The sequence below is a fragment of the Oryctolagus cuniculus genome, chromosome 7, assembly GCF_051225735.1.
Source record: "Oryctolagus cuniculus isolate XC-2025 breed Fujian yellow rabbit chromosome 7, ASM5122573v1, whole genome shotgun sequence".
NCBI lineage: Eukaryota > Metazoa > Chordata > Mammalia > Lagomorpha > Leporidae > Oryctolagus > Oryctolagus cuniculus.
In genome coordinates, this window is record NC_142873.1 from 10,639,747 (window position 1) to 10,664,213 (window position 24,467).

The 24,467-nt window shown below is 56.3% G+C and overlaps 1 protein-coding gene across 10 annotated transcripts in view; it reads left to right on the forward strand.

Moving 5' to 3' along the window:
- The window catches only part of VIPR2 (vasoactive intestinal peptide receptor 2), a 101,722-nt gene that overhangs the window by 34,693 nt on the left and 42,562 nt on the right, over window positions 1-24,467 (forward strand). For 7 of the 10 annotated variants that reach the window (XR_016210367.1, XR_016210366.1, XM_089299468.1 and 4 more), the window contains exons 3-4: window positions 2,745-2,852; window positions 6,496-6,593. Coding sequence is in view for 5 of the 10 variants with exons in the window: in XM_089299468.1 (XP_089155594.1) it covers window positions 2,745-2,852; window positions 6,496-6,593 (206 nt within the window). In the remaining 5 variants the exon portion in view is untranslated. Of the gene's footprint in view, window positions 1-2,744; window positions 2,853-3,112; window positions 3,460-3,595; window positions 3,837-6,495; window positions 6,594-24,467 lie in introns of those variants that run through there. The other 3 variants (XM_089299470.1, XM_089299471.1, XM_089299469.1) reach the window with 3 other exon arrangements.

The window sequence follows — 24,467 nt, forward strand, 5'->3', positions numbered from 1 at the left end:
TAAAATATTTATTTATTTGAAAGGCAGAGTTACAGAGAAGCAGAGGGAGGGAAAGAGAGAGGTCTTCCATCTGCTGGTTCACTCCCCAGATGGCCACAATGGCCAGAGCTTCGCCAATCTGAAGCCAGGAGCCAGGAGCTTCTTCCAGGTCTCCCACGTGGGTGCAGGGGCCCAAGGACTTGGGTCATCTTCCACTGCTTTCCCAGGCCATAGCAGAGAGCTGGATCGGGAGTGGAGCAGCCGGGACTTGAACAGGTGCCCATATGGGATGCCGGCACTGCAGGCGGCAGCTTTACCCGCTACGCCACAGTGCTGGCCCCAAGCTGATCATTCTGAGTTTCCACAATGTTATCATAGACTGCAGATTTTAGCTTTCAGCAAGGTGGTGCCTGTGTAAAGCTGTGCAGGGCAAACAGTGCACAAGGCATTCAACACAGATCACGATGTCCAGGCCACCTTCCTCACTCCCCGAATCCCACCCATGAGGGTGCAAGGTGCTTTCTCCAGCATGGGCTTTCTTATTTCTAAACAGCATGCGTATGTGGCTGGAGTTTGTCCCAGTTTACATCATTGTCCATTAAACTCCTACTGCGCATGGAGATTTCTCTCTCTCTCTCTCAGGCCGTTCTCATCATCCACGTATCCATGAACCTCCTGATACCATAGTGCTGGCTTGCATCATTGCAATCACAGTTGAGTCATTTAAGAAGCAACGCTTTCTTTATGACTTTATGCTTTGCCTGGAATAACGGTTTCCTCGTTTTCCATTGCTTGGTCAGTGCATCAGGACAGCAACCACAAAACTCACTCAGGTTTATAAGCCAGCCTCAAAATTCTGCTTCTTCCTTGGAGGTCAGACCTCTTCCTCCTGGCTGCACAGTCTGGGAAGCTTGGGCCTCTAGTATGGGACGCTGGCCGGGGTCTCAGAGTTCAGAACTCAAACTTGGACATGATCCTCTTGGACGTGGTTCTCCGGTGCCCGGCGTCCGGGCGTGCCATGGGCAGCAGGGCCAGCCTCTCAGCCCCCCAGGCAGTGGCTGCAGGTCTCGCCATGCTGCCCAGTTCCTGAGTACATAGGCTTTATAGCTTGGGAGCCGTCTGGACGCCTCTCGGTGCAGCCTTTCAGCGTCTTGGCTGTCACTTTTGTGGGGTTGGAGAAGCAGAAAAAGTCGCTCCCCGCGGACGGGCAGTCTCTTGGAGACTGAGTGTCCATTGCCACTTCATTCCCAGCCTGCCAGCCCTGCACCCCCTGGCCTACACACTGTTGTTACTGCAGGGGTCCACGTGCATCCCCCTCTCCGCCACAGTGGCCGTGGTGTCACCCTCTCCAGTCTGTTTATGGCCTCACCACTTCCAGCACATTCATCACAGGTGGGTGGCAATTAAGGAACAAGTAAAGGGAGCACTTAGTTAATGGCTGGGGATGACTGGGATGACAAATTAAACTCCATACACTTGAGTCAAGTCTTGCCTTAATAGGAAGATTGCCTGACTTGATGTGAGTTGGGCATCTGGCTGTGAGAGGTTAAAGCAGAAATGATCAGGACTAGGCAATACGTAATTATTACGGTACACTTCGTATTATATTTCATACGTTCCTTTGAAGTCACTTGATCTTATTTGTGACTATTCTTATTAAAGCAGCAAGTTGCTGTTTTCTGGTAGGGAGAGCTGAGCTTCAAAACAGCCGAGCACAAGCCGTCAGAAGGTGGTGTTTTACGAGGTGGGGTGACCTTTCTCTGTTGCGGGTGGGGTTTTCCCTGGAAGTCTGGGCATCGTCAGTCTCCTGATGGCTCTGTTCACTCCCCGCCAGGAGCCCCGCCCTGGCCCCGGCCGGCAGTCTCCTAGGGTTAGCAGTGCCCCGAGGTGTGCACTTGGCCAGCTCAGCACTCACCTGCTGCAGCCGCGGCGGAGGCCACCTGACGAGCCCTGCACACACCTGTGCGGCTTCTCCGGCTGCTTGTGTACTTGATGACTTGCTTTTTTTTTTTTTAACACTTTTAAAGAGAACAAGCGTTTGCTTTCAGTATGTAAGAGCATTAATATATGGATTTATGTAACCGAATTTTTGCAATGAATATATTTTGAGTTTTGTAAGAGAACATTTAGTAAGTCTTCTGCAAAATTTGACTGATGGCCAGCTTTTCAGAGACATATCCTTGTTCTCAGAGGTAAAACACCCCTGTATTCTAACCAAAAACCTGTGTACTCCCCGCTGATGTGTTTGGACAAGGATCCTGCAGGTCTGGGTGGACAGAGGAAAGCCGTTGCTGCTGTGTGCTAGTTTTTGTTTTGTTTTTGCCCAGGTGAGCACGTTGCCCTCAATATTGGAATTTAAATGGTTTTGGCCTGGCCCAGCCTCGCGTGTTACAGCCATCTGGGGGATGAACCGGTGGATGGAAGATGTCTGTCTTCTCTCTCTCTACTCTCTGTAACTCTACCTTTCAAATAAATAAATAAATTTTTTAAAAAATAGGAAATGTTTTTTAAAATGTGGTGCACTTGGAAGTCTTTGAGAACTTGTTCCCACGGATCTGCTCATTTCTGCAAAGCTAATTAAAATGACCATGCAAGCTCTATTCTTGGGAATACTGTGTGTCTCCTAGAAAAGTAATTTGCAAGATAATTATCTAATTAGGGGGCTTTCTACTTGTTAGGCATTTAAAAGAAAACAGCCCTGCCCCCCAGCATCACAGCATCTCGCATCTCAGGTCATGGCGTCCCTCTCTCTCTCTTTCCTCTAGCCTGCAGCGGTGTCTGGGACAACATCACGTGCTGGCGCCCTGCGGACGTGGGAGAGACCGTCACCGTGCCCTGCCCGAAAGTGTTCAGCAACTTCTACAGCAAGCCAGGTACTGCCTCCCCGGGGGCTCGCGTCTGGGGATGCTGGTTTTGTCCAACAAGAAGTGGGGGCTTACCCTTTCTTTGGAACTTGCTGCTACTGAGTCTAAGAGCAGCTGGGCCATGTTAGGGTGAGCACATTTTTTTTTAAAGATTTTATTTATTTGGAAGACAGAGCGAGTGAGCGAGAGGTAGAGCGAGCGAGCGAGCGAGCGAACGAGATCTTCTATCCAATGGTTCACTCCCCAAATGACCACAACGGCCAGAGCTGAACTGATCCTGAGCCAGGAGCTTCTTCCGGGTCTCCCATGCAGGTTCCGGGGCCCAAGCACTTGGGCCATCTTCTAATGCTTTCCCAGGCCATAGCAGAGAGCTGGATCGGAAGTGGAGCAGCTGGGACTTGAACTGCCCCCACATGGGATGCCGGCCCTGCAGGCCAGGGCTTTAACCAACTGCACCACAGTGCCGGCCCTGAGCACGGGCTTTAGGGAGCAGGAGGCCAGTGTCCACCTGAAACCAAGTAGGAGAGAGCAGGGGAGGGGGTATGGAAGAGCAGGTGATTCGTGCTCAGGGACACGACACCTGGGAATCAAAGCGCCAAAACCACGGTGAGCCCAGGTGAGGCTGGACTAGGGGCGAGGAGAACAAAGGAAGTTTCCCTTCATGCCTGCAAAGGCTCCCAGAAGCCCCCCCCCCCGGGGGGGGGACACCTCCCCAGGGGGCCTCTGAGGAAGGGGAGACCCCTCGGCTTCCGGGAGACCTGATGGCACGGGAGGAGCAGCCGCCAGAGTTGCAGCTTGGTGACCATCAGGAGGCGTCGTCCCAGCCCACCTCGTGTCACCTGTTTGATTTCGCTGGAGACTTGTGACTGCTGAGCTCCCAGAGACTCAAAGGATGCCCCCGGCTCCCTTCCTCCGTGCCCAGGGTGTGCTCTCAAAATGAAACCCACACGTCTCCCGCTTGGTCCTGGGAATTTTGTCTGTTTCCCTGTGGTCGTAAGTGATCCCACTTTTCTAAGCACCTTGCTTGGGGGACTCTTCGCCTGTGTCTTGGGCAGATGTCGAAGGTGAAGCCGTGCACACTGAGCGTGTGGAAGTTCAACACCGAACAGTGGGGTAGAGGCTGGGATGAAGCCAAAGGAGGATCAGAACGCAAGGTTCCCTCTCCCCTCGGGGACGGGCACAGTGAGACCCTGTCCCAGCCCTCTCCAGGGTACAACCTGCAATATTGCAGAGGGCCTGAGCTTGAAAATCTATCCCAGCCAGTCAGCACCATTTCTGCTGAATGGCTTGGGCTATAAATATTCCCCCTGGAAATTCTAAATGAACTGGCGCGGTCCCAGGCGTCTCCTAATTGGACGTATGGCTCTGACTGCTTCCAGAACGCACACAGCAGCCTGGTAGTTTCACACTGGCAGGCGGCAGAGCCGCCATCGCTGGGCCTTCTGGTGCAGCCAGCCCAGCCTCTGCCAGACGGGTGCCATCTGGGGTCCCAGCCCCAGGTGTTTACTCTCGGCCTCTGCTTTGAGTCATCGTGGGTCCTTGTTTGGAGAATCCAGCTCTGTCTGTCTTGAGTAGGGCTGGGCTGGGCTGGGCTGGGCTGGGTGCCCGCTGTCATTGGCATTGCACACCAGGGGCTGAGGACTTAGAACAGAATTGCTCAGGGGCAAATTGGGAGTCTTGGGACAGAAGTAGGACTCGATGCGGCCCGGTGCTTTCCAGTTTGCAGAAGACTCTGCCCCATACGGCAGCCGCTCCCGCCTCTCCCAGGGAGCCGGGAGGAGAAGTCAGGCACGCTCAGAATGAGGTCAGCCCACAGATGCAGCGGTTCCAGGCTCAGACTGTGCCACAGCAAAAAGTCGTTCTCCCCTTGACTTCCCATCCCGCCAGCAGGTGGAAGGTTCGGGTGCCCTGCACAGCTCAGATGGCCTCTGGTGGCATAGTCACAGGTAGCCTGGCGTGTTGTCATGGCAGCCAGTGCCCCAGCACTCGCCCCGCTGTCTCTGTGCCCAGGCATGGCGGCAGCTCCTCCTCCAGGTCCCACGCTTGCCCTGTGGTGCTGGGACCTGGGAGGCGCATTCGCTCCTGGCCTGGCTGGCCTCTAGCTGTAGAGTGTTTTGGGCACTTCCTGCCCCCACCTCTGCGGGAGACAGTGAACCAGCTGTCCACTCAGAGCAGGAGGAGGGGAAAGGGACAGTGGGCGGGGGAGGGGGAGGCGAGAGTTCACTCTCTCTGCAGACAGCCTCCTGTGAACAGTGCCTGTTCTTGATCTGCACACAGCTACCGGCAGGCAGTGCTAACAGCTCTGGTCTGTTTCCCTCCTTGCCATACCGTGTGTGTGTGTGTGTGTGTGTGTGTGTCCTTGTCTGTTTCCCTCCTTGCCATACTGTGTGTGTGTCCTTACTCCATGGTGTCCACCTGCTGACCTGGCACGCAAGGCTGTGCCCAGCCTGGTGGGAGCAGGTCAGCCTCCTGCGAGCATGCATGGACTCGGGGGCAGCTCCAGGGCATCCCTGGGACCTCAGTGGAGGTTGATGTAGACTGAAGAAGACTTGAAATCCCCCTAAAATTGTAGCCTTGGCACCTGGGCCTTGGGCTGTCCCCTGCCTCTTCCACCCTGCGTGACAAGGAATGTCGGTGCCTCTTGCCAGCGTGAAGGGAGTGGGTTTTGCTTTTGATGCTGTGGCTCATCAGAGCAAGTGACCCGGGGGACCGCTGTAGTGTGGAGAAGTGACGGAGCTCGGGGCTCAGAAAACCTGTCGCTCCCGCTCGGTAGTGACCGAACCTTTATTTTCCCCATCTGTAACATGGGGATACAATGCCATGAAATCTGCCCTGAAAAGCAAGAAGCTGTCACACAGGGGAAGACGTTTGCAGCGTAGTGGGAGGGCAGCTGCTGCAGAGACAGGCACCGGATCGGCAGTGCCCAGGGCAGGCGGCGTGCGAGGGTCTGTAGTGAGGGATGCCCATGACAGGTGCTCTGGGGCGTGGTTGGCTCAGGAAATGAGTATCCTTATCTCATGCCTTTCCACTTGGCTTGTCACTCACTGTTCCCTGTTGTCACCTGCTAAGGACACAGTCTTGGACAGCGCAGGGACCATTGTATCTTAATGCATGGTTTTAGATCATTTAGGAGTGAACAATGGGATGGTAAGATGACAAGTGCCTTCCTTGTGGGCAGTTCAAACCTGAATTGCTGTCGTTTGTTCCAGTGTCCGGGAGCAAGTGGGAGGCTGCCCTGTGCTCTTTGATGGGCAGTGAGGAGGAAGCTTGCAAGAGCTAGGTCCAGTGAGCTGTAATAGGCCAGCTGGCCCCAGAATGATCGGGGCTTGGCCATCGCTGTCTTACGGTGACAGAATCTGAGAGTCTGTTAAGAATTGCTCCAAAATACCAGCGCTCACACTTGCAGTCATTTACTGAGGATTACAGCTTCTATCTTTGGCATTGCCTCATGGCACAACGCACTCACTGGCAGCACTCGGGGCCCCAGCAGCCCCCCGAGCTGGCTCACTGGCCAGGCGAGGCAGCTGAGGAAGGACCGAATGGCAGCCCCGGCTCCTTGTGGCCATGGGCGAGAGCAAGCATTCTAAGACAGCACAGGAAGCCTGGCTTTAGCACACTTGTGGTTATAAAATATCTAAACTTCTCTTTCCAGGAAACATCAGCAAAAACTGCACAAGCGATGGTTGGTCGGAGATCTTCCCGGATTTCGTAGATGCCTGTGGCTACAGTGACCTAGAGGACGAGGGCAAGGTAGGTTACTGTCATGGCCCCGCACGATGTCACCATCTACTTCCTGGCACTGCACACCGCCAGCAGCCGAGGTTTTACTGAAATTCCCTTTCTTAAGAGCACCCTGTCTCTCCAGACTAGTGCAGAGTCTCGATTCCCATGCTGCTGCTTGGCCTTGGGGAGTAGCGGAGTACTCCATCAGCTCTGAGATGGGGAGAAGCAGGTGTCCTTTACCTGCCGTCACTGTGTCTGGAAGAAGGGAGACACGTGACCATGGGCTGGACCTGCTGGAACCAGCCTTTCTGATGTATCCCACAGGGTTTTCTGAGCCCTCATTCTGCAACAGCTGTGACCAGAGTTGGGGCAAGACAACAGGAGGAGAGATACAAATAGGCAACAGGTTCAGGCATCAGTAGAACTACAAGGCAGTCAATGAATGCATGTTAGAATAGCGTTCTTGTCTCCATATCTTGGCTACCGTGAATCATGTTGCAATGGACGTGGGGGTTTGAACATCTCTCGGACATACGGATTTAGGTTCCTTTGCATGATGTATACCCAGGGACCCGGAGGCTGTTCCGTCCGCATGAGCACCCCGCAGCACCGTGGGGCATGGCATACCGATGAATGTCTGTGCAGCTGTGTTGCTCACATCGCCGTCTTATGTGGACGTGCGCACCAAATAAACCTGCAGCCGGAGGTGTGTGTAGACACGTCCTCCTACAGGGGCGTTAGGTGTGGCTGAGAGCGTGGGGAAATAGGGAGCGCGCGCGCACACACACACACACACGCCTTCCGCAGGACCACAGAGTGCTGGGTGAGATACTCCACCTGTGTAGCTGAGGCTCCCCGGCTCTCCCCGTCCTCACAGAGGTGCCCTCCTGGCCTCCCAGTCCCCCAGGGAGCCCTCAGCAGCGCGGCTTCAGCGTGGGACTGACCCATCTTCACTGTTTCCCTTCCTGCCCAGGGCTGTCTCAGCTCGCTTCCCTAAGAGCTTCCACTCAGAGCCAGGTCTGTACATGCGAGTGACTGAACCCTGGTTAATAAGGGCAATGGGGCTGGTGCAGCTGCCGTTTTTTTGAGTGTGCACTTGAGCTGGATATAATTACCAGTATTTCCTCTTTGGGGAATTGTTAGCAACCCACTTCCCAGATGGAGAAACTGAAGGTTCCAGCCATGCTGTGGCCTGCTTCCCCGCTCACAGCAGAGCCTCGGGGGTCTGATGACAGCAGGGCTGCTAGCTGCCCATATCTGCTTTGACTTCTGCAGTTGAAGGCCCCAGCCGTGGGTTGGGTTGCACTTGCGTGAGTGGCCCAGCCTAGGACAACACTGGCCCTTTGGACATATGCAGGAGTCCCTGGTGAGAGCCCTGCTGGGATTCCTGTCATGAGGCGTCTGGCACTGGCTCCCACAAGGGCTTCTCCCAGCCCTGGGGGGATCGTGACAGCCCACCAGGAGGATGCTCGCTGGGCGCACGTGCCCAAACCCTCGGCTCAGCTATGGAGAGAAGAGCACTCCGTGACCTCCCTCGGGGCTGGTTCCTGGGTTCTGTCACTCATGCTGTCATGGGGCGTGGCCGCCTGCACCGGCTTCCGTGGGCAAGGGAGCTTCCTGCTAGGCCGTGGTGATGAGAGGGATGGCAAGGGTCTCAGTAGGCGTGCTTTGTTCTCTTCTCTACTGTTTCCGCTGTGCGTCATTGCCGGTATTAGCTTGGCTCCGACACGTGTGCTTAATGCTCTCCGTGGCTGTCACCCTTTGGTTGTGAGCGGGGCCCTGAGTGGCACCCAGTTCCCCTGGGTCACAGGAAGAGCTGCCCCTGAGCCCATATGAGCCTGCTGTATGCACCAGGAGGTGATGTTGTGGGCACAGCCCCGGAATTTAGTGTCGATCCACTCCACCCACACAGCCCCGAGGTCACGTGGGAGGCCCCTCAGCAGCCTCAGCCAGACGGGGGAGCTGGGGAAACTGAGGCACAGGGGAAAAGCTGCCACCGCTGCACCGGCAGTGGACAGAGCTGACAGCCTGCTGCAACCGAATGCCCGTGGGTCCGCCCCCCTCGCACGGGGCCCTGTGCTGCGGGCTGGCCACTCCTTCCCATCCTCTCCCTCATCCCTAAATCCTCAGACAGGTTTGGAGAGTTAGTCACATCCTGTTTTCCTCGTGGTCGCCCCGGGGCCGCCTCCCAGGTCCGCTCCGCGTCTCCTCGGATCCCACGGATAAGGCCCAGCTGCTCCTACCCGGGCAGGCTGGGGGTGAGCTTTTATTCAAGTCCACTTGACAGCAGCGTAAAGCAGCGGGAGCCCTGGGCCGGGCTGGAATCTGTTTAACTTTCAACTCCGGTTGTCCCGTCAGGAAGAGGGGGGGACAGATGCCACCCACGCCACACACTTGTGTGCAGCCCGGTCCCCAGTGCATCCGTGTTGAGTCTGGATTTGAGAACACGGCTCTGGGGGTGGGGGTGGGGTGCCTTGGGTTCCAGTGCTCAACTCGGGAAACCACCCTGGTGGCTTTCTTGGAAAACTTTAACCCCACAGAAAGGACTGTTTGGGGGAAAGACAAGCTCTTAGGCCTTGTGTTTTGTTTTTAAAGATTTGAGATGCAGAGTTACAGAGGGAGAGACAGAAAGGTCCTCCATCTGTGGGTTCACTCCCGTTATGGCTGCAATGGCCAGAGCTGCACCAATCTGAAGCAAGGAGCTTCTTCCAGGTCTCCCACACAGGTGTAGGGGCCCAAGTACTTGGGCCATTCTCCACTGCCTTCCCAGGCCATCAGCAGAGAGCTAGATTGGAAGAGGAGCAGCCGGGACACGAACCCAGCCCGTATGGGACGCTGGCACTGCAGGCAGAGGATTAACCCACTACACCACAATGCCAGCCTTTAGGTCCAGTTCTGGGACCCTGCATTTTGACAGGAGCAGAGACTGCTTGCCCTCTCCCAGCATGATGTCCATGGAACCTGTCACACCCTGCGTATCTCACTATGGGAGACGCCTGGCCTGGCCCTGCCTGGACATGGCCAAACCATTTTAGGAGCTGTGAGGAAGGCTGCAGCAACCAGGAGTCTCACAGCTTCCGTGGACAGTGGAGGTGGGGAAATCGCAGTGTCCACGCTGGAGCACCGATGCGGAGTGTGGGCACCATGGCGCTGGCCCCATTGTTACTCTTAGGGGGCATCAGGACCCATGCTGGTGGAGAGCGGTGTCCCGAGGCCTCGACAGCAGGACTGCTGTCCATTCGTTATCTCATTCAGTCATTCCGTGCATGAACATCTCCTGGGAACCTCTGTTCTAAGCTCCCCGAGAGTTCAATGTCTATGGTGGCAATTCGGCTCCCGTTGGAAGTCACACTCGAGCTCCTTGTCCCTGCACTGCCCTTGGTGCAGCCCAGGAGGCACTCCCAGGACACTGGGACACTTCCAAGTCCGTCTGGTGCTTCGCAGGGGCCCCTAACCCAGTCCCTGCCTGCGTGAAACCCAGAGCGGCCGGGATCCGTGATGCTTTTCGTCCAGCCTGAAGAGCGATTTTTCTCCTTAATTAAACATTCCAGAGATTCCGCAGATATCCTGAGTGCATACTCCTTGCTAATGGATTAGAAAGTCAAAATATTTTCATGTGAGAAAGTGAAGAAAGGGATGGCACGAAACCAAAATGAGGAGTTCTTCCGGGTTGCATTCTCCACCCTGAACACTTCGAATGCTTGGCTGTCTTCACAGACAGCACCCACTGCAGGCCACGCCAGACGCCCCAAGCACCAGCGCGGTTTCCAGGGGGCCTGCAATGCCCGAAGCTGGGCATCTGCCTGTCCAGCAAGCACAGGGCAGCCTCCTGGGGCGCAGACTGGGTTTCTCCCACCCCTGTGGCCCATGCTTCGTCTTATCAGCATCTCTTCCACTGCAGATGGCAGATGTAGATTCTAAATTGGATTTTCTGTGCGGGCACGCGTACACACACACACACACACAGCCATACCCACTCAAGGTATGGCATATGCAGTCGTTAGTAGCTTGGAACTTAATTGAATCCAAGAGAAAAATTAACCTCTGCAGAAGTCACAAAAGCGGGCAATTCAAAAGATGAGATGTAGTCAGTGAGGAGGGGTCTTCTGCAGGGAGCAGGGGTGTGGAGACCCTCAAGGACCATGGTGGAAGCCCCTGAGAGAGAGGCCTTCCAACTGTAGGTTCACTCCCCAAATAGCAGCGATGGCTGGAGCTGGGCCTATCTGAAGCCTGGAGCCAGGAGCTTCTTCTGAGTCTCCCACATAGATGAAAGGGCCCAAGGACTTGGGCCATCTTCCACTACTTTCCCAGGCCATAGCAGAGAGCTGGATCAGAAGAGGAGCAGCTGGGACTAGAACCGCACCCATAGGGGATGCCGGCACTGCAGGTGGAGGCTGAGCCCACTACACATGGCACCGGCCCTAGCAGCCGTCTTCTGTCACCAGCTTCCACGTCCACACTGTTCCACATCTGAGTCCTTCTTCCAAAGCCACATTCCGGATTCTTCACTCCATGGGCAGGGACATTGTCACAGCAGGCCTTGTCTCTCTCAGGGCTTGAACAATGGGTCAAGCTGATGGAAGGATTTACAGGAACGTTAGCCTGCTGGGCAGAGCCAACAGGTGGGACTGGGGTTCATGTTGTGCGTGAACAGGATGGGAACCCCCGTAGTGACGGCACAGCCCAAGTGAAGGTAGAGGCATGGACGCTGTAGCAGCCAGTTGACGGGAGGCAAGGGTGGTGGTTGGCCCCCACAGGGCTGTGCATAGACCACAGGTGCACACGGAACCCCTGGGTCTTGTCAACATGTAGGTCCTAGCTCAGGGTCCGCAGGGGGGCCCAAGATCCAGAGTTTCCAGAAGGTTCCTAGCAGATGGGCGCAAGACCTCAAGTCCTACAGGAGAGGCAGGAGCCTTGGTCTCGCAAGTCCGGTCTTGGTTGGGCTCCTTCCAGCTGTCTCCCATCACCAAGTAATTCTGGACAAATTCTCCTGGCCCCAGAGACCTCTGGACTGCCTTAAAGTGCTGCTCAGCGTCTTCAAAGCTCCCCTTCAGGCCCCTGCACTTGAACTTTAGACGTTGAAAAGAATGCCCTGCTTGCCAAAGGCCTGGGCGCCTCCCCCCAAAACCTGAAGGGGCAGCAGTTCACCTGCGGGGATTTGAAGATTTATCTCAGGTGGGGCCGGAAGAGCGTGGAATTGGGGGTGTGCCCTCGTCGAGTCAGTGTCCGGCGGGAACAAAGCAGTCAAATCTCTTAAGACCTCAGCACTTGGCGGCCCCACCCCTGCCACCTTCACTCCTGTGGTCCAAGATGGCAAGAAGGTCAGGGGTCGTGCTGGGCCCCAGCAGCGCGCTGATGGCCGGCACTTGAGGGGTCTGCTACCTCTGTATTTATATATTTGCTAGCATAATTCTTAAAGAAAGGGCACTTGTGCTAAATTTAGCCAAGAGAGCTGTTTGGAAGTGCAGCCTTCGTGTGCGTCACATGGACACGTTTCTTCCATATTATGCCATATTCCTAAAAATATTTACGCACTCCTCCCAGCACCCAGACCACTGGCTGCTAACTTCACTCCACCAGGGTTCCCCAGCGCTGACAACACCAATCCCAGCAGGCAGCACTGCTGGTAACCCTGGGGATGCCCTGGGTCCCAGCAGACACCTGCCCAAGATCACTCCAACCAGGACTCACGGTCAGGACCCAAGGAAGCAGAGCACCCCACTGGCTGTCAGTCTTGAGGGTGCACCAGCCCACAAGTCCTGGGACACCCTCGTTTGCTGTGTGGAAAACAGAACAGGAACCCCCCCAACAGTGACAGCACAGCTCAGGTGAGGGGATGGAGGTGTGCGTGGGGGATGGGGGCTCATCGGTTCAGCTTCAAGGCTGCTGCAAGGTCAATTCTTTGTCTCATTTCACACTGCATGGCAGAAGCAGGCCTTTGCATTTGGGGAGCTGAGGACACAGTGAGTGCTGTGCGCTGGCAGGGGACACATGGAGCAGGGGTGGCAGGGCCACCAGCCACGGGCAAGCTGTGCTGGGTGACTCCGACAGGAGTCGGTGGCTTGGGCTGAGAGCTGGATCCGCGGCTGATGGGGAGGGCATGGAGGCAGGAACCTACTGCCGCAGAGGTGGGATTCAGAAGTTACCTCTCAGGACCAGCACTCTAGTTAGCTGTTCTGACACTCGTTTGACCTGCACCTGTGTGCATGGTGCTTTCCCGATAAACGCATGAGTCTTGTCAAGGCCAAGGGAGAGACAGGATGAGGGCGAGGGGTTTGAGAAGGAAGTCCTACAGATACTCATGCCCCAGGATAGGCAAGTGAGTTCTCAGTTCTTTAGGAAAGAGCCTTTTAGCACAGATTGTCCCGGAAGGAGGGGGATGAAGGTGAAGCAATTGGCAGTCAAGGTACGCAAGGAGTGCCCACTGGGATACGTCCACGGAGAGGGACGTTCTAGAGGTGGTGAGACATAGAGGAAAAGGTGCACCTCTTGGGACCTCCACGTCCCGTATGAGGGTGCCTGGTCTCGGTCCCGCTCCTCTGCTGCCGGTCCAGCTTCCTGGGAAGCAGTAGGTGATGGCTCAAGTGCTTGGTTCCAGGCCCCCGGCTTTGGCCTGGCCCAGCCCCGGCTTTTGCCGGCATCTGGGGAGGGAAGCAGTGCATAGAAAGATCTCAGTTGCTCTCTGCCTTTCAGATAAAGAATGAACATATAAAATAATATTTGAGGTCCTTTAAAAAAGACCCAGTCAAGGTTATGCCCAGTTAGTCTTTTAACCTTGGCCGTTGTCAAGACAGTGCAGAAACCACTGATCTCATTCTCTCTCTGCCGTATCTTTGTAAAAACCCATTTTGTAGGCTTGTTTATTCTAGAACCTTCCAGGGAGTGTCTCATGGTATCTGAGTGTGTGTAGACTCTAGGCCTCTTTGGCCCCAGAGTGGCTTTTGCTGGGGGACTGTGTGGCATCGCCTCAGGACAAGATGTAGCCAGGCACTTTTTTTTTAAGCCCAGGTAAGAACACTCTGGGCAGCAAAGCAGAATTCCCAGTCCCTGGGTCACTTGCTTTTTTTTTTTTTTCCCCTCTCTTTTTTTATAATCATAAAGGCTAACGCTCAAAATAGATCTCAGTGGGGTAACCCACTGTGGCTGCTCTTTACCTCAGCCGTGGCAGAGTCGGATGGTAAAAGAAATCAGGTCTCCCTCTCACCCCGCCACAGCAGGGGAGGAACACACTGGGTAGCTACGTAAAATAAGGAGGAACACGCCGCCTGGAGTCGCAGTCCCTGTCTGCGCGGGGCTCTGCCTCGTGCCAGTGTCACCGCAGATTCGCCACGGGCCTGACACACGGAAACCGGCTCGTGGGGTCATTGCGGTGCGGGCCTTCCCACGTGCAGTCGGTCCTCATTCAGAGCGGGGCTGGGCCGGCACCCTCTCCTGCCGGGGGCACCCTGGGGCCCCACAATGTCTCTGTTCTTCTGCCCTGGGAAACCCAAGAGCAGAGCCTGCAGCCCGGGGATGTGGCCATTGTCGTGGACGGTGGGCTAGTGTGTAGATGCTGGGAAAAGCGGAGAAATCCCCATCTTTGAACAAGACCTATCAGCTGGGCAGAGAGACGGCTGACAAAGCCGGGAGCTGGGGGTGACATGAGCCCTCCGCGCCTTCCACCAGCGCCCTCAATGACTTCATGAAGCCCAAGACAACTGCAGGGGTGACTGCAGATTGGTGCTTTGTCACCTGCCATGCTCTGGTCCCCGGCTGCCTCCCTGGACGTTGGAGCCGCATCTTTGTCTTGCGTGGATTGACCTTGACTTGCCCCCAGGCTTCTGTCACCTCCTCCCTGGGAGAAGCTGCAGCTCACTCACTGTGTGTGCCAGAGGCAGTGCACAGCCTGGGTGGTTACCGTGCCCCTGCAAACACCCCTGAACTTGATCGCACACGGACCATGTGCCTCTTACATAAAACCTCAGAGAAACAAGTCTGGCAAGAAGCATCCGGGAGCTCCGATGGAAGGGGGTTGTCTGGGTGCACTGGTTCGGGCTGTGCTGGCACAGAGATGTGTGAGGGATGGAGTCAGAACTCTGTAGTTAAACGGGGGTGGGGTGGGAGAGCCAGTGAAGGTGAGAAGGTCCCTGTTGGCAGCGGACAGTGGCAGGCCAGAATCCAGAGGCTCACCTGCCACTCTTCCGTTCTGAGCAGAGCAGCCCAGAGGAAAGGGTGGGGGGAGCGATGGTGTCAGTAGTGGCTGGTCCCCGTTCTGACAAGGTCACTCGGCGCTCGGCCAGGCGGCAGGGCGTGGCACCTGTGGCCTTTGCACGTGGTGTTCTCAGCTGCCTCACGGGCGAGATTACCTGATTTAACGCCGGCCTCGTGGTCTTGCTCGCTCTGGGCTCAGCCTGCAGAGTCAGGCTTTGGCAGTGGGAGGACGAGACAGCACCAGGGCTTCCCTCACATCCAGTTCCACTGGGACTGCCTGCAGCCCAGGCTCCCGCCGGCTCCCCCCAACTCCCCCCAGGCAGCACAGGTTGTCAGGGGGATGAAAAGGGTGGCTTTGTCGATCGGAGGGCTCCCGGCTCCCAACCCCTTCCCGTGGCGCTTGTCAGTTACAGGAGAACTGGAGCTGCAGCCGGAGGCCCTCGCCCCGCCCCACCCCTGCGCCCTGCACCACCTGCTCAGAGTGGCGCTGCCCGGCTCGAGGTCCTACCTCTCTGCCGGGTGGCGCGGGCTCCTGGGTAAATGGTAGCCCCCTAGGCAAGCCAGGTGTGGTTAGTGTGGGACCCTGGTCTCTGTCTCTGCAAGGAGAGAGAAGCAAACAGAATGTGAGCCCAGCAGCTCTGCCATGGTCACGCCGTATCTTGTCTCTTCTTGTCACAAAAGCGTGGCGTCCTGTCCCAGGAAGAACAGCAGAGAGTGGGGTGTTCCACGTATCTGACCACGGAGGCGAGCCAGTGGCACTAGTGTCCAGGTGCCTTTTTCTTGGGTTGAGGACATAAGAGAAGCAGACAGTGTTCACACGGGCGTGGCGTGGTTTTTGAAGCTAAACAGGGGCTATATATTTTTAGATTTTAATTTGTGTTCTTGAAAGGCAGAGTGATGAGGGAGGAGGGACTAGGGGAGAAGTAGAGAGCAAGGGAGAGAGATCTTCCGTCTACTGGTTCACACGCCAAATGGCCACAATAACTGGGGCTGGGCCAGGCTGAAGCCAGGAGCTGCATCCAGGTCTCCCACCCTGGGTGGCAGGGGCCCAAACACTTGGCCATCTTCCACTGCATCTCAGGCGCGTTAACAGGGACTGGATTGGAAGCACGGAGTAGCAGAGACTCAAACCAGGCACTCCAGGATGGGGTATGGGCGTCCCCACGCGGCTGCTCCACCCACTGTGCCCCAATGCCTGCTCCTGGGGGAGGGTTGAGATCTCAGATCATAAGAGCTGCCGAGTGCTGAGCCTGGGGGGCTTTACCATTGCGGGAGGGGGCTCGAGGCAGAGGACTGCCCCCCATACACACCATACACACCGTGTCTTTTTTCAGTGATGAGTGAAGTTTGTCACATCCTCCCCCCCTTCACCTCCAGCTCAGCCATGCCTGCTAAATAACCATAGCCAGATTCGATCCGGCAGTGATGAGGCCTGGAAACTGCCCGATGGCCCCACGCTCCTGGCTCAAGGTCTGGTTTCTTTCCCAGGTGCCTTTCCATCCCCTGCACGGTGATTTCTCCCTCTCCCTGCGGCGATCCCTGTGCCGATGGCGGCGTCAGCCCGTGTGTGCCTGGAAGGCTTCATCATTACCCTGTGTGTAGCACGCAGCCAGTAAATCAGCGTGAGCTGTTAGGCTCCCGTTTACTCTTGGAGGCCGTGGGACAGCCCGGTGCTTTTCGGTGTTTCAGTTTACAGATGGAGAAAAATGAGTTGTAAAATGTTTCCTTGTTAGCGAAAACCAGTAGCGTTTCTTTAACGTCTGGAATGCACTAATAACGTTAGCTACAATGATAGTAATATTCATGAAGGACGTATTCCATTCTGAGCACTTTTCTTTGCAGTGTATGATTTAATGCCCAGCAACGCTGCAAGACGGGAGCTGTCCACATTTCTCAGATGGGGAAACCAAGGCAGAGACAGGCCGGGGTTACCAGGTAGTGATTGACCCAGAGTGGACTCCAGCGTCACGGCTGTCATTCGCTTTGCCCTTACCCTGTGGTGCTCCCCCACCCTCCGAGTGGCACCCTGTTTGTTCCCAGTCAGGGCAGATGTCCCAGAGCCTGGAACAAAGATGATAATCAAGGTCAGGTTCATCATGGGAGAAGCCCCTCCTCACATCAGGAGTTAGCCCGGCTGGGAGACGCTGTGCCGTCCTGTCACTCACCGTGATGTGGTTGCTTGGCGGTCTGCTGAGCCCAGTGGCAGATGTGTCCTCTGTGTCCCGGGCCGTAGCCGTGCTCTGTGGCCTGGCAGCGCTGAGTGGCAGTCCGAGGCGAATGGACGATGCCCTGGGGTAGTAGGCAGAGGAAGAACCAACCTCAGCTTATCCGGAAAACCAGGGGATCCTTGCTGTCTTTCTCGGGCACAGCAGCTCCCAGCGTTTGCAGGAGTGGAGACACAGCTGGGGGCCTTGCGCCCTGCCCTGCCCTGCCCTGGGATTCCACGCAGGCTTCCGTCTGCTTCGTCACTGCCTGCATTCCTGGGTGTTGCTTGCTTGAGCCATTAGAGCTGTGACAGCGTCCACCTCACAACTCTGTGGCCGTCCTCTAGGCCATGTGAGATGAACGCTGGCATTTGTTTCGTAGCAGGAGCTAGGGACAAACTGCTGGCATCATAAGCCGATGTCCAAGACTCACTTTTGCCATTTAAGTGAAACGCGTCACGTTTGCACTTTTGACGTGATTGTCGATAACAGTACCGATAAGGAGCCAGAGGAACCGTGGGAGGAGGATCCGGTCCAAGGAACAGGGTCTTGTTAGAAGGGCACGGCCAGTGTCGCAGCATGTGCTGGTCTGAGAGGCCTGTGCGGTTTGCTGACGAGAAATCAGTCTAGATCCCCCGCCCAGACGGCCCGTGTAGAGAGGAACTGCACACCGACCCACCCTGGGGTTGCGAGCGTGTCTCATTATTCCCAGACTCATAGAAGCCACGAGGTCATGTGCCACACCCCACCCCCCTCCCGTGGCTCCCGTAAGGGCAGAAGCTATGCAGGGCAGGGCTCCGGCTCTGCCAAGCCTTTGCCAGTCTCCCGCCCCCTGGAACTGGTTAGAACAGGCTCCAGGGAGAGCTGCTGCCCCAGGGCTCCCAGAGTCAGTCCATCCTGCAGCTTGCTCCAAAGCCAATACAAGGCGAGGGCCTCCGGACAGATCTCCACCCTTGGGGGTCCCCACTGAGGTGCAAGCGTGAAGCTGAGTGCTCAGGGCCCCTGCCAACGCTGACCAGGCTTGGCCCTCTGTTGCCCAGGGAGCCCACTCAGTAGCACCTCTGCAGGTGTCTGGGGACAGGACGTGGCAGAGGGAACAGAAGCAGGACCAGGGGAGCCTGAACGTCCCGCCTGTCTCCTCCCGCCTGTGCCGCCCCTGCCCCAGGCTTCCCGGCCACCTGTCCCCTCACTTGCTAAGTGCTCCTGAGGTGGCTGCCACCCGAAGCGAGCTCCCGCCCCTGCTTGTGCCTTGGCCATGGCGTCTGAACGTTCCGCCTACCTTTGATCTGCTGCAGAACTCAGCAGAGAGAGCGCTTCGGCCCCTGTTCCTGCGTCATGGCGTATGTCCGTCTGGTTTGTCCAAGAGTGGGCCAGCTCTCGATCTGTGAGCTGGATGTGGCAGTGTCAGGTGGTAGAGATTTGCTCACACCTGCAGGGCCCTGAAAGCGGTCACTTTCCACCCAGTGATGAGGGCCACCACGGGCAGACAGAGTAGGTCCCCGTCAGACGCATCGCAGCGTCCGCCTCTCCGACTTGCAGACCAGCTAGAGGAGGAGGGGAGAGGGCAGAGTGAGGCGGAGACCCTGCCACCCACAGCACCAGGTGGGAAGCCTCAGGCGCTGCTGGTGGCCTTGCCAAGGGGCTTTGTACCTATTTGTGTGAGACCCATGGTTAGAAACACACTCACCACAGTGCAAGCACGGACTGTCGTTCCTGGCTCACTTTAATTAATTAATCAATTTTAACTTATTTTAGAGACAGAAGAGAGAGGTTCACTCCCTAAATGGCCACGACAGCTGGGGCTGAGCCAGGCCAACAACCAGGATCCAGGAGCTCAGTGGTGGTCTCCCTTGTGGGTGGCAGGCACCCAACTACTTGAGCCGTCACCTACGTTCTCCCAGGGTCTGGGAGCTGGAATGGGAGGCACCGTCAGAACTCGGACCCAGGCATTGTGATAAGGGATGTGGGTGTCCCAAGCAGGGTAACTTCTAGGCCAAACACCTGCCCCTCCTTTTTAATCATCACCCGTTACCCACAAACTGACAGCAAGATTATAAATAGGGAGACAGTAAAGCATGTCTAGAGAGGAAGGGGAGCTATTGATGACTCCCCGGGACCGTGCCTGGCCTGGGAAAACCTCTGGCCCGCTGGGAGCCGTGAGTGTAGCCCAGTGATCTTGGGAAGGGCTCTGCCGCTGTCATTCTGCTGGGAAGTCAGGAGTGGGTGGGAAGTTCAGAGCGCACCTTGTCTAATCTCATTTTAGAGATTGGGAAACAGCCCCAAAGGCCAGCTGCTCAGGGTCGCAAGTGAGGAAAAGATGCCCCCCACTTTGCTTCTGGGACCCCGGCTGCTCTCCAGGGAGGTCCTTGGTGTTCAGGGCTGGGTATGAAGTTGTCTGATGCTGAGCTGTGAGCTGCAGGGCCCCTGGAGGTGCGGAGAAGGGGACACTCGCCTTGGACTCTGGCCTCGCATGTTCCATGGCGATTCTGGGTGCATGACAGCCCCACGCTCGTGGTTGTAGCACGGGGGCTCTGCTTGCGAGCTCCTCACCTGCTGAGCCTGTGCGCTGCCAAGACACCTGCTGCTCGCATTTGCGGGGGATGTGGCGACACCGCGCTGGGCCATGCTGAGCGTGAGGGAATGCGGGCACTTGGTCACTCTCTCCACAGAGCCCGCGCCAGTGTCTGGAAGGTTCTGATGCCCCAGAGTGGCACAGGCCTACAGGGAGAGCTGCTCTGGCTGGCCTCATAGCCATCTCCATTGCCAGATGAGCAGGAGGCGTCCTCAACTCCACACTACTTGGGCAGGAACCTCTTCAGCTCTTTTCCCCTAGGCCATAGCTGCACCTGCAGCAACCAGCCAGTAGGGCCTAAAGCTGTTTTGTTTTGTTTTAAGATTTATTTATTTGAAAGAGAGAGGCAGATATTCCATCCGCTGGTTCACTCCCCAAACAATGGCAATGGCCAAAGCTGGGCCAATCCAAAACCAGGAGCCAGGAGCTTCTTCTGGGTCTCCTACATGGGTGTAGGGGCCCAAGCACTTGGGACAACCTCCACTGCTTTCCCAGGCTTATTAACAGGGAGCTGATTGGAAATGGAGCAGCTGGACTTGAAACAGTGCCCTTATGGGATGCCGGCACTGCAGGCAGTGGCTTAACCTGCTGTGCCACGGTGCCGGCCCCCCCCCCCAAAGCTGTTTTTTTTTTTAAATGTATTTGATAGGCAGAGTTACAGAGAGGCAGAAAGAGAGAAGTCTTCCATCTGCTGGTTCACTCCCCAAATGGCCACATGGCTGGAACTGTGCCAATCCAAAGCCAGGAGCCTCCTCCAGGTCTCCTATATGGATGCAGGTTCCCAAGAACTTGGACCATTTTCCACTGCTTTCCCAGGCCATAGCAGAAAGCTGGATCAGAAGTGGAGCAGCCAGGACACGAACCAGTGCATATATGGGATGCTGGAACTGCTGGCAGTGGCTTTACCTGCTATGCTACAGAGCCACCCCCATAAATCTCTTTTAAGGAAAAGAATGCAATATTGAAAAAACAAAATTAGGGGCTGGTGTTGTGGTGCAGCGGATAAAGCCACTGCCTGCAACACCGGAATCCCATATGGGCACCACTTCAATCCTGGCTGCTCCACTTCCAATCTAGCTCCCTGCTCATGTGCCTGGGAAGGCAACAGAAGATGGCCCAAGTCCTTGGGCCTCTACACTTATGTGGAAGACCCAGTGAAGCTCCTGGCTTCAGCCTGGCCCAGGGCTGGCCATTGCAGCCATCTAGGGAATGAACCAGCAGGTGGAAGATGGCGCTCTATCACTCCCTTTCTCTCTAACTGAACATTAGGGGTTAAAAACTGAAGTCTCAGGTTACTGGAGCATGGAACATCACAATATCTCCAGGTGATTGCCAGAGATTTCCATGGCAATACCTCCTGATTGTGCACTTCCCGGCTCTGGGTCCCAGCAGCAAGGGCTCCTGGACTGATCGCTTGGCTGGTTGGGAAGCTATGGCCCGGAGTATCAGCAGTCTGACTGTGTCAAGTCAGGTCTCCTGGCTCCTGGACGCAGGTTCTCTGCATCGTTCCGGCCACTGTGTCATTCCAGGATTACAGGTGCAGCCAGAATCCAGGCTTGAAGTTGGCTCCTGTGGTCGAAGGATAGGAAATGTGTTAAATCTGTTCACTGGAATAAAAGGCAAGCCTGGCCCCTGATTGGCCCAGCTGGCTGAGCGGGGCTTTAAGTTGTCACCCTGCATGGGGAGGAAAAGCCTTGACGGGTTTATGGTCATTTCCTGGGCAGTCACATTTTATGGACGTACTGAAGCCGGCCGCGCCTCCCTCGCTTTCCCACTCCGGAGTGGCGGATAATGGATGGATGATGTCTTCAGAGGAGGCAGCAACTTGCCGGCCTGAACACCCCAGCCGGGAGCCCCGGAGGGCGAGTGAGAGGCAGCAGCTGAGAGATGCACAGAGCCCGGAGGCGGTGACTACCATTTCAGACGTCCCCTGGGCAAGGAGAGCCACGTGGCCCCTGGGGAGTAGGGGAGGGGAAGATTAGCCCTGGGCTCGCTGCTGCCCCTGAGTTTCCTGTCTTTACACAGCTTGATCATTCCACATACCTTTAATATGTGCCGATCCAATCGGGCTGGTTAGCATTTCCATCTGCCCGAATGCTGTGGCCGCCAAGTGACGGTATCCATGCCAGCCCTCCTCGCCTCACCTCTGCGGTGAAGACCACGTGACACAAGAGGGACTCTGAAGCCTGTCAGCCTCGTGGCTGCACACTGGGGCTGCTGCGTGTCCAGAACTGGGCTGGAACGGGGATGGTGGTGAGCAGGTGCGTCTGCATCAGAGCCCCCCATCTCCTCAGCTTGAGCCAGGGAGTGAGGGACAGAGCTGGGGCAGGAAGGTGTCCTGGGGGCGTGAGCTGTGGTAGATGCTGAGGGGTGGCAGGAGTACGGCCAGGTCTGGGTGGACAGAGGCAGTGAGGAGGCGTGGACATGCAGACGGCTCACTGTCAGGATATGGTGGGAGGAGGGGCCGTGGCAAAGGCCTGGGACCAGGGAGCAGGTGCCTCCTTAAAGAGCATGGGCTTTTGTTTTGGTTTTTTTTTTAATGTTTTATTTATGTGTAAGGGGTAGGGGAAAGAAATCTTCCATTCGCTGGTTCACTACCCAGATGCCCATAAACAGCTGGGGCTGGGTCAGGCTGAAGCCCGGAGCCAGGAACTCCGTCTGGGTCTCCCACAGGGTGGCAGGGGCCCAAGCATTTGAGCCTCATCTGCTGCCTCCCACAGTGTGCACCAGAGGGAGCTGGATTGGACATGGAGGCAGGACTGTACGCCAGGCACCCTGGTAAGGGGTGTGGCCTTCCCAAATGGTGGCTTAGCCAGTTGGGGCAGTGTTTGTTTCGGGAGGGATGGGGCTGCCTGGAGGGTTTGTGGTTCAAGCTTTGTGCTGTGTGGACCACCTTGAACTTGGCTGGCTCGGTCACCTGGGGAGCTTGCTGAGAAGCTGATGGGCAGGCCCCCTCCAGCAAAGCTGTGGGCCTCCTCGAGGTTCAAATTCCTGACAAGCTTCCGAGTGAGGCTGATCCTGCTGCACCCAGCGTAACCCCGTAAGAGCCACTGATCTGGGTGGATTATAAGGACATGGTTCTCTCATGGCAGCTCAGCAGGGACCAGCTGGGGACCTGGTAGGCTGTGCCAGTGTCTAGGCCCTAAGCAAGACCCCTGGATTAGAGTCTGTGCATGGGGGTCTGGGCCTTGGCAGTTCTGACTCGCAGAGGCCAGCTGCCCCACTGAGAGCCCAGGTCACATCTGATTCTCAGGGAGAGAGGAGGAGTTTGGGGAAGAACCAGCCCTGCCCGACCTGGGAGGGTTTGCTGGCCACACGGAGGACGGAGATGGAGAAGACGCCATAGTTCTGTTCGGTGACAGGTGGTGTGTGGATTACGGGGAAGTGGGCAGAGAAACACCACTGTGTGCGTTGGGTTTTCAGCTTGCTGTGTCTGTGCTACTCAGGAGCGTGGAGGTGGAGCTGTCCAGAGGCCTCCAGGAGTGAGGTCTGGAGGGGCAGGGGAGATTGGGGGCTCTGGTCTGACTGTCCTCAGGACCCCGTAAGCGTGAGGTCCCACAGGGACAGGGGTGGCCCAGAGAGGCTGCCAATGGAACACGTGGAGGCCAGGAAAAGAGACAAGGAGCGCCGTGTGTCTGGGAGCGCTGGGTGCACGCTGAGGCTCTGTGGGCCAGCAGGGGCCTCGTGTGAGCCCCACGATGGAGCTGTCACCTGAGTGGCAGCAGGTGCCCCGCCAAGGGCAGGGTGTGCAGGAAGGCACCGAGGCTGGTGGGAGAGGGGAGGGTGGGATTCTTGAACCTGATTTCAGACTGAGCTGAGGCTGACCCGTGGGGAGACTGGATGGGACCAGGGCAGGGGGCAGCGGCAGACATGGGAGGAAAACAGGCCAGGCACGTGGAAGGCACGTTTGCAAGCGGGACAGGAATCGAAGCACCTGCTGTGTTCAGATGTTCATCCAGTGTTCTGGATGCAGCAGGAGAGGTCTTTGTTCAGAGTAAAGGTGGGGCCCGGGGGCTCCAGGGAGCCAAGGAGAAGGCTTGGGCCTTGCCACGTGAGCTGCAGAGCTGGTCCAGGATGGAGACCAGGTCAGTGACTGTGTCCAGCATCTGAGGGCCGGCCGGGGGGCAGGTGCTCCACAAAGACCTGGGGACGTGTGTGTCCACATTCAGCATCGCAGCCCTGAACTCTCCCTGTCTGTTCTGTTGTGGAAACCGACACAGTTGACGTCAGCGTTGAGAAGGCATCCTGTGTCATCACACCAAAACTTTGCAGGTGGCTGGCTAGGTGCGTTTGCATTTAATTAAGGACTTAATCTCTCTAACACCACGGGTGCCCACAGGGGGAATGGCCTCCGCCCACACTCCATGGTAGCACATTCTGCCTGTCCATCTGTTTTATGCACAACCTGTCTACTCTCTTAGAAGTCCGGAGGAAGTAGGTGAGCAAATCGGGTAACTAAGAGGAGCTGGGAGTGCTCTGCTGTCTCCTAGAAACGTGCTGGAAACTGACGTTGGCATCAGATAATCAGCTAGCAAGGGTTTTCTTCATGTCATTTGCACCTAGGCTGTTTTACTCCTTTCAAAATGTCCTGTCCAAAAGGGATGTGATGGTTCCAGGGAGAAACAGCCAAAACACCCCAAGTATTAGCTTTCCCTAGCTCGCTCACAGAGCTGGATTGAGTCTGAAACCCAGTTCTATAACCCTGAGCACGGTGTAATGTAACTAAGGGGTATAACGAAAGGCTTTCTGTTTGATCATAGTGAACTCTGCTTTGGACTGCAGAATAAAAGCATCCAGCCACAGATCCTCTCTGAACACCGTGCCAGGCTCCGGATGGGTACAATGAACAGCCTAGGGCTGTCAAGACAGAATTCACAGAGCATTGCTTGATAGCGAATGTTTTATTGAGCGAGAAAAGCTGTGCACATGGAGCTC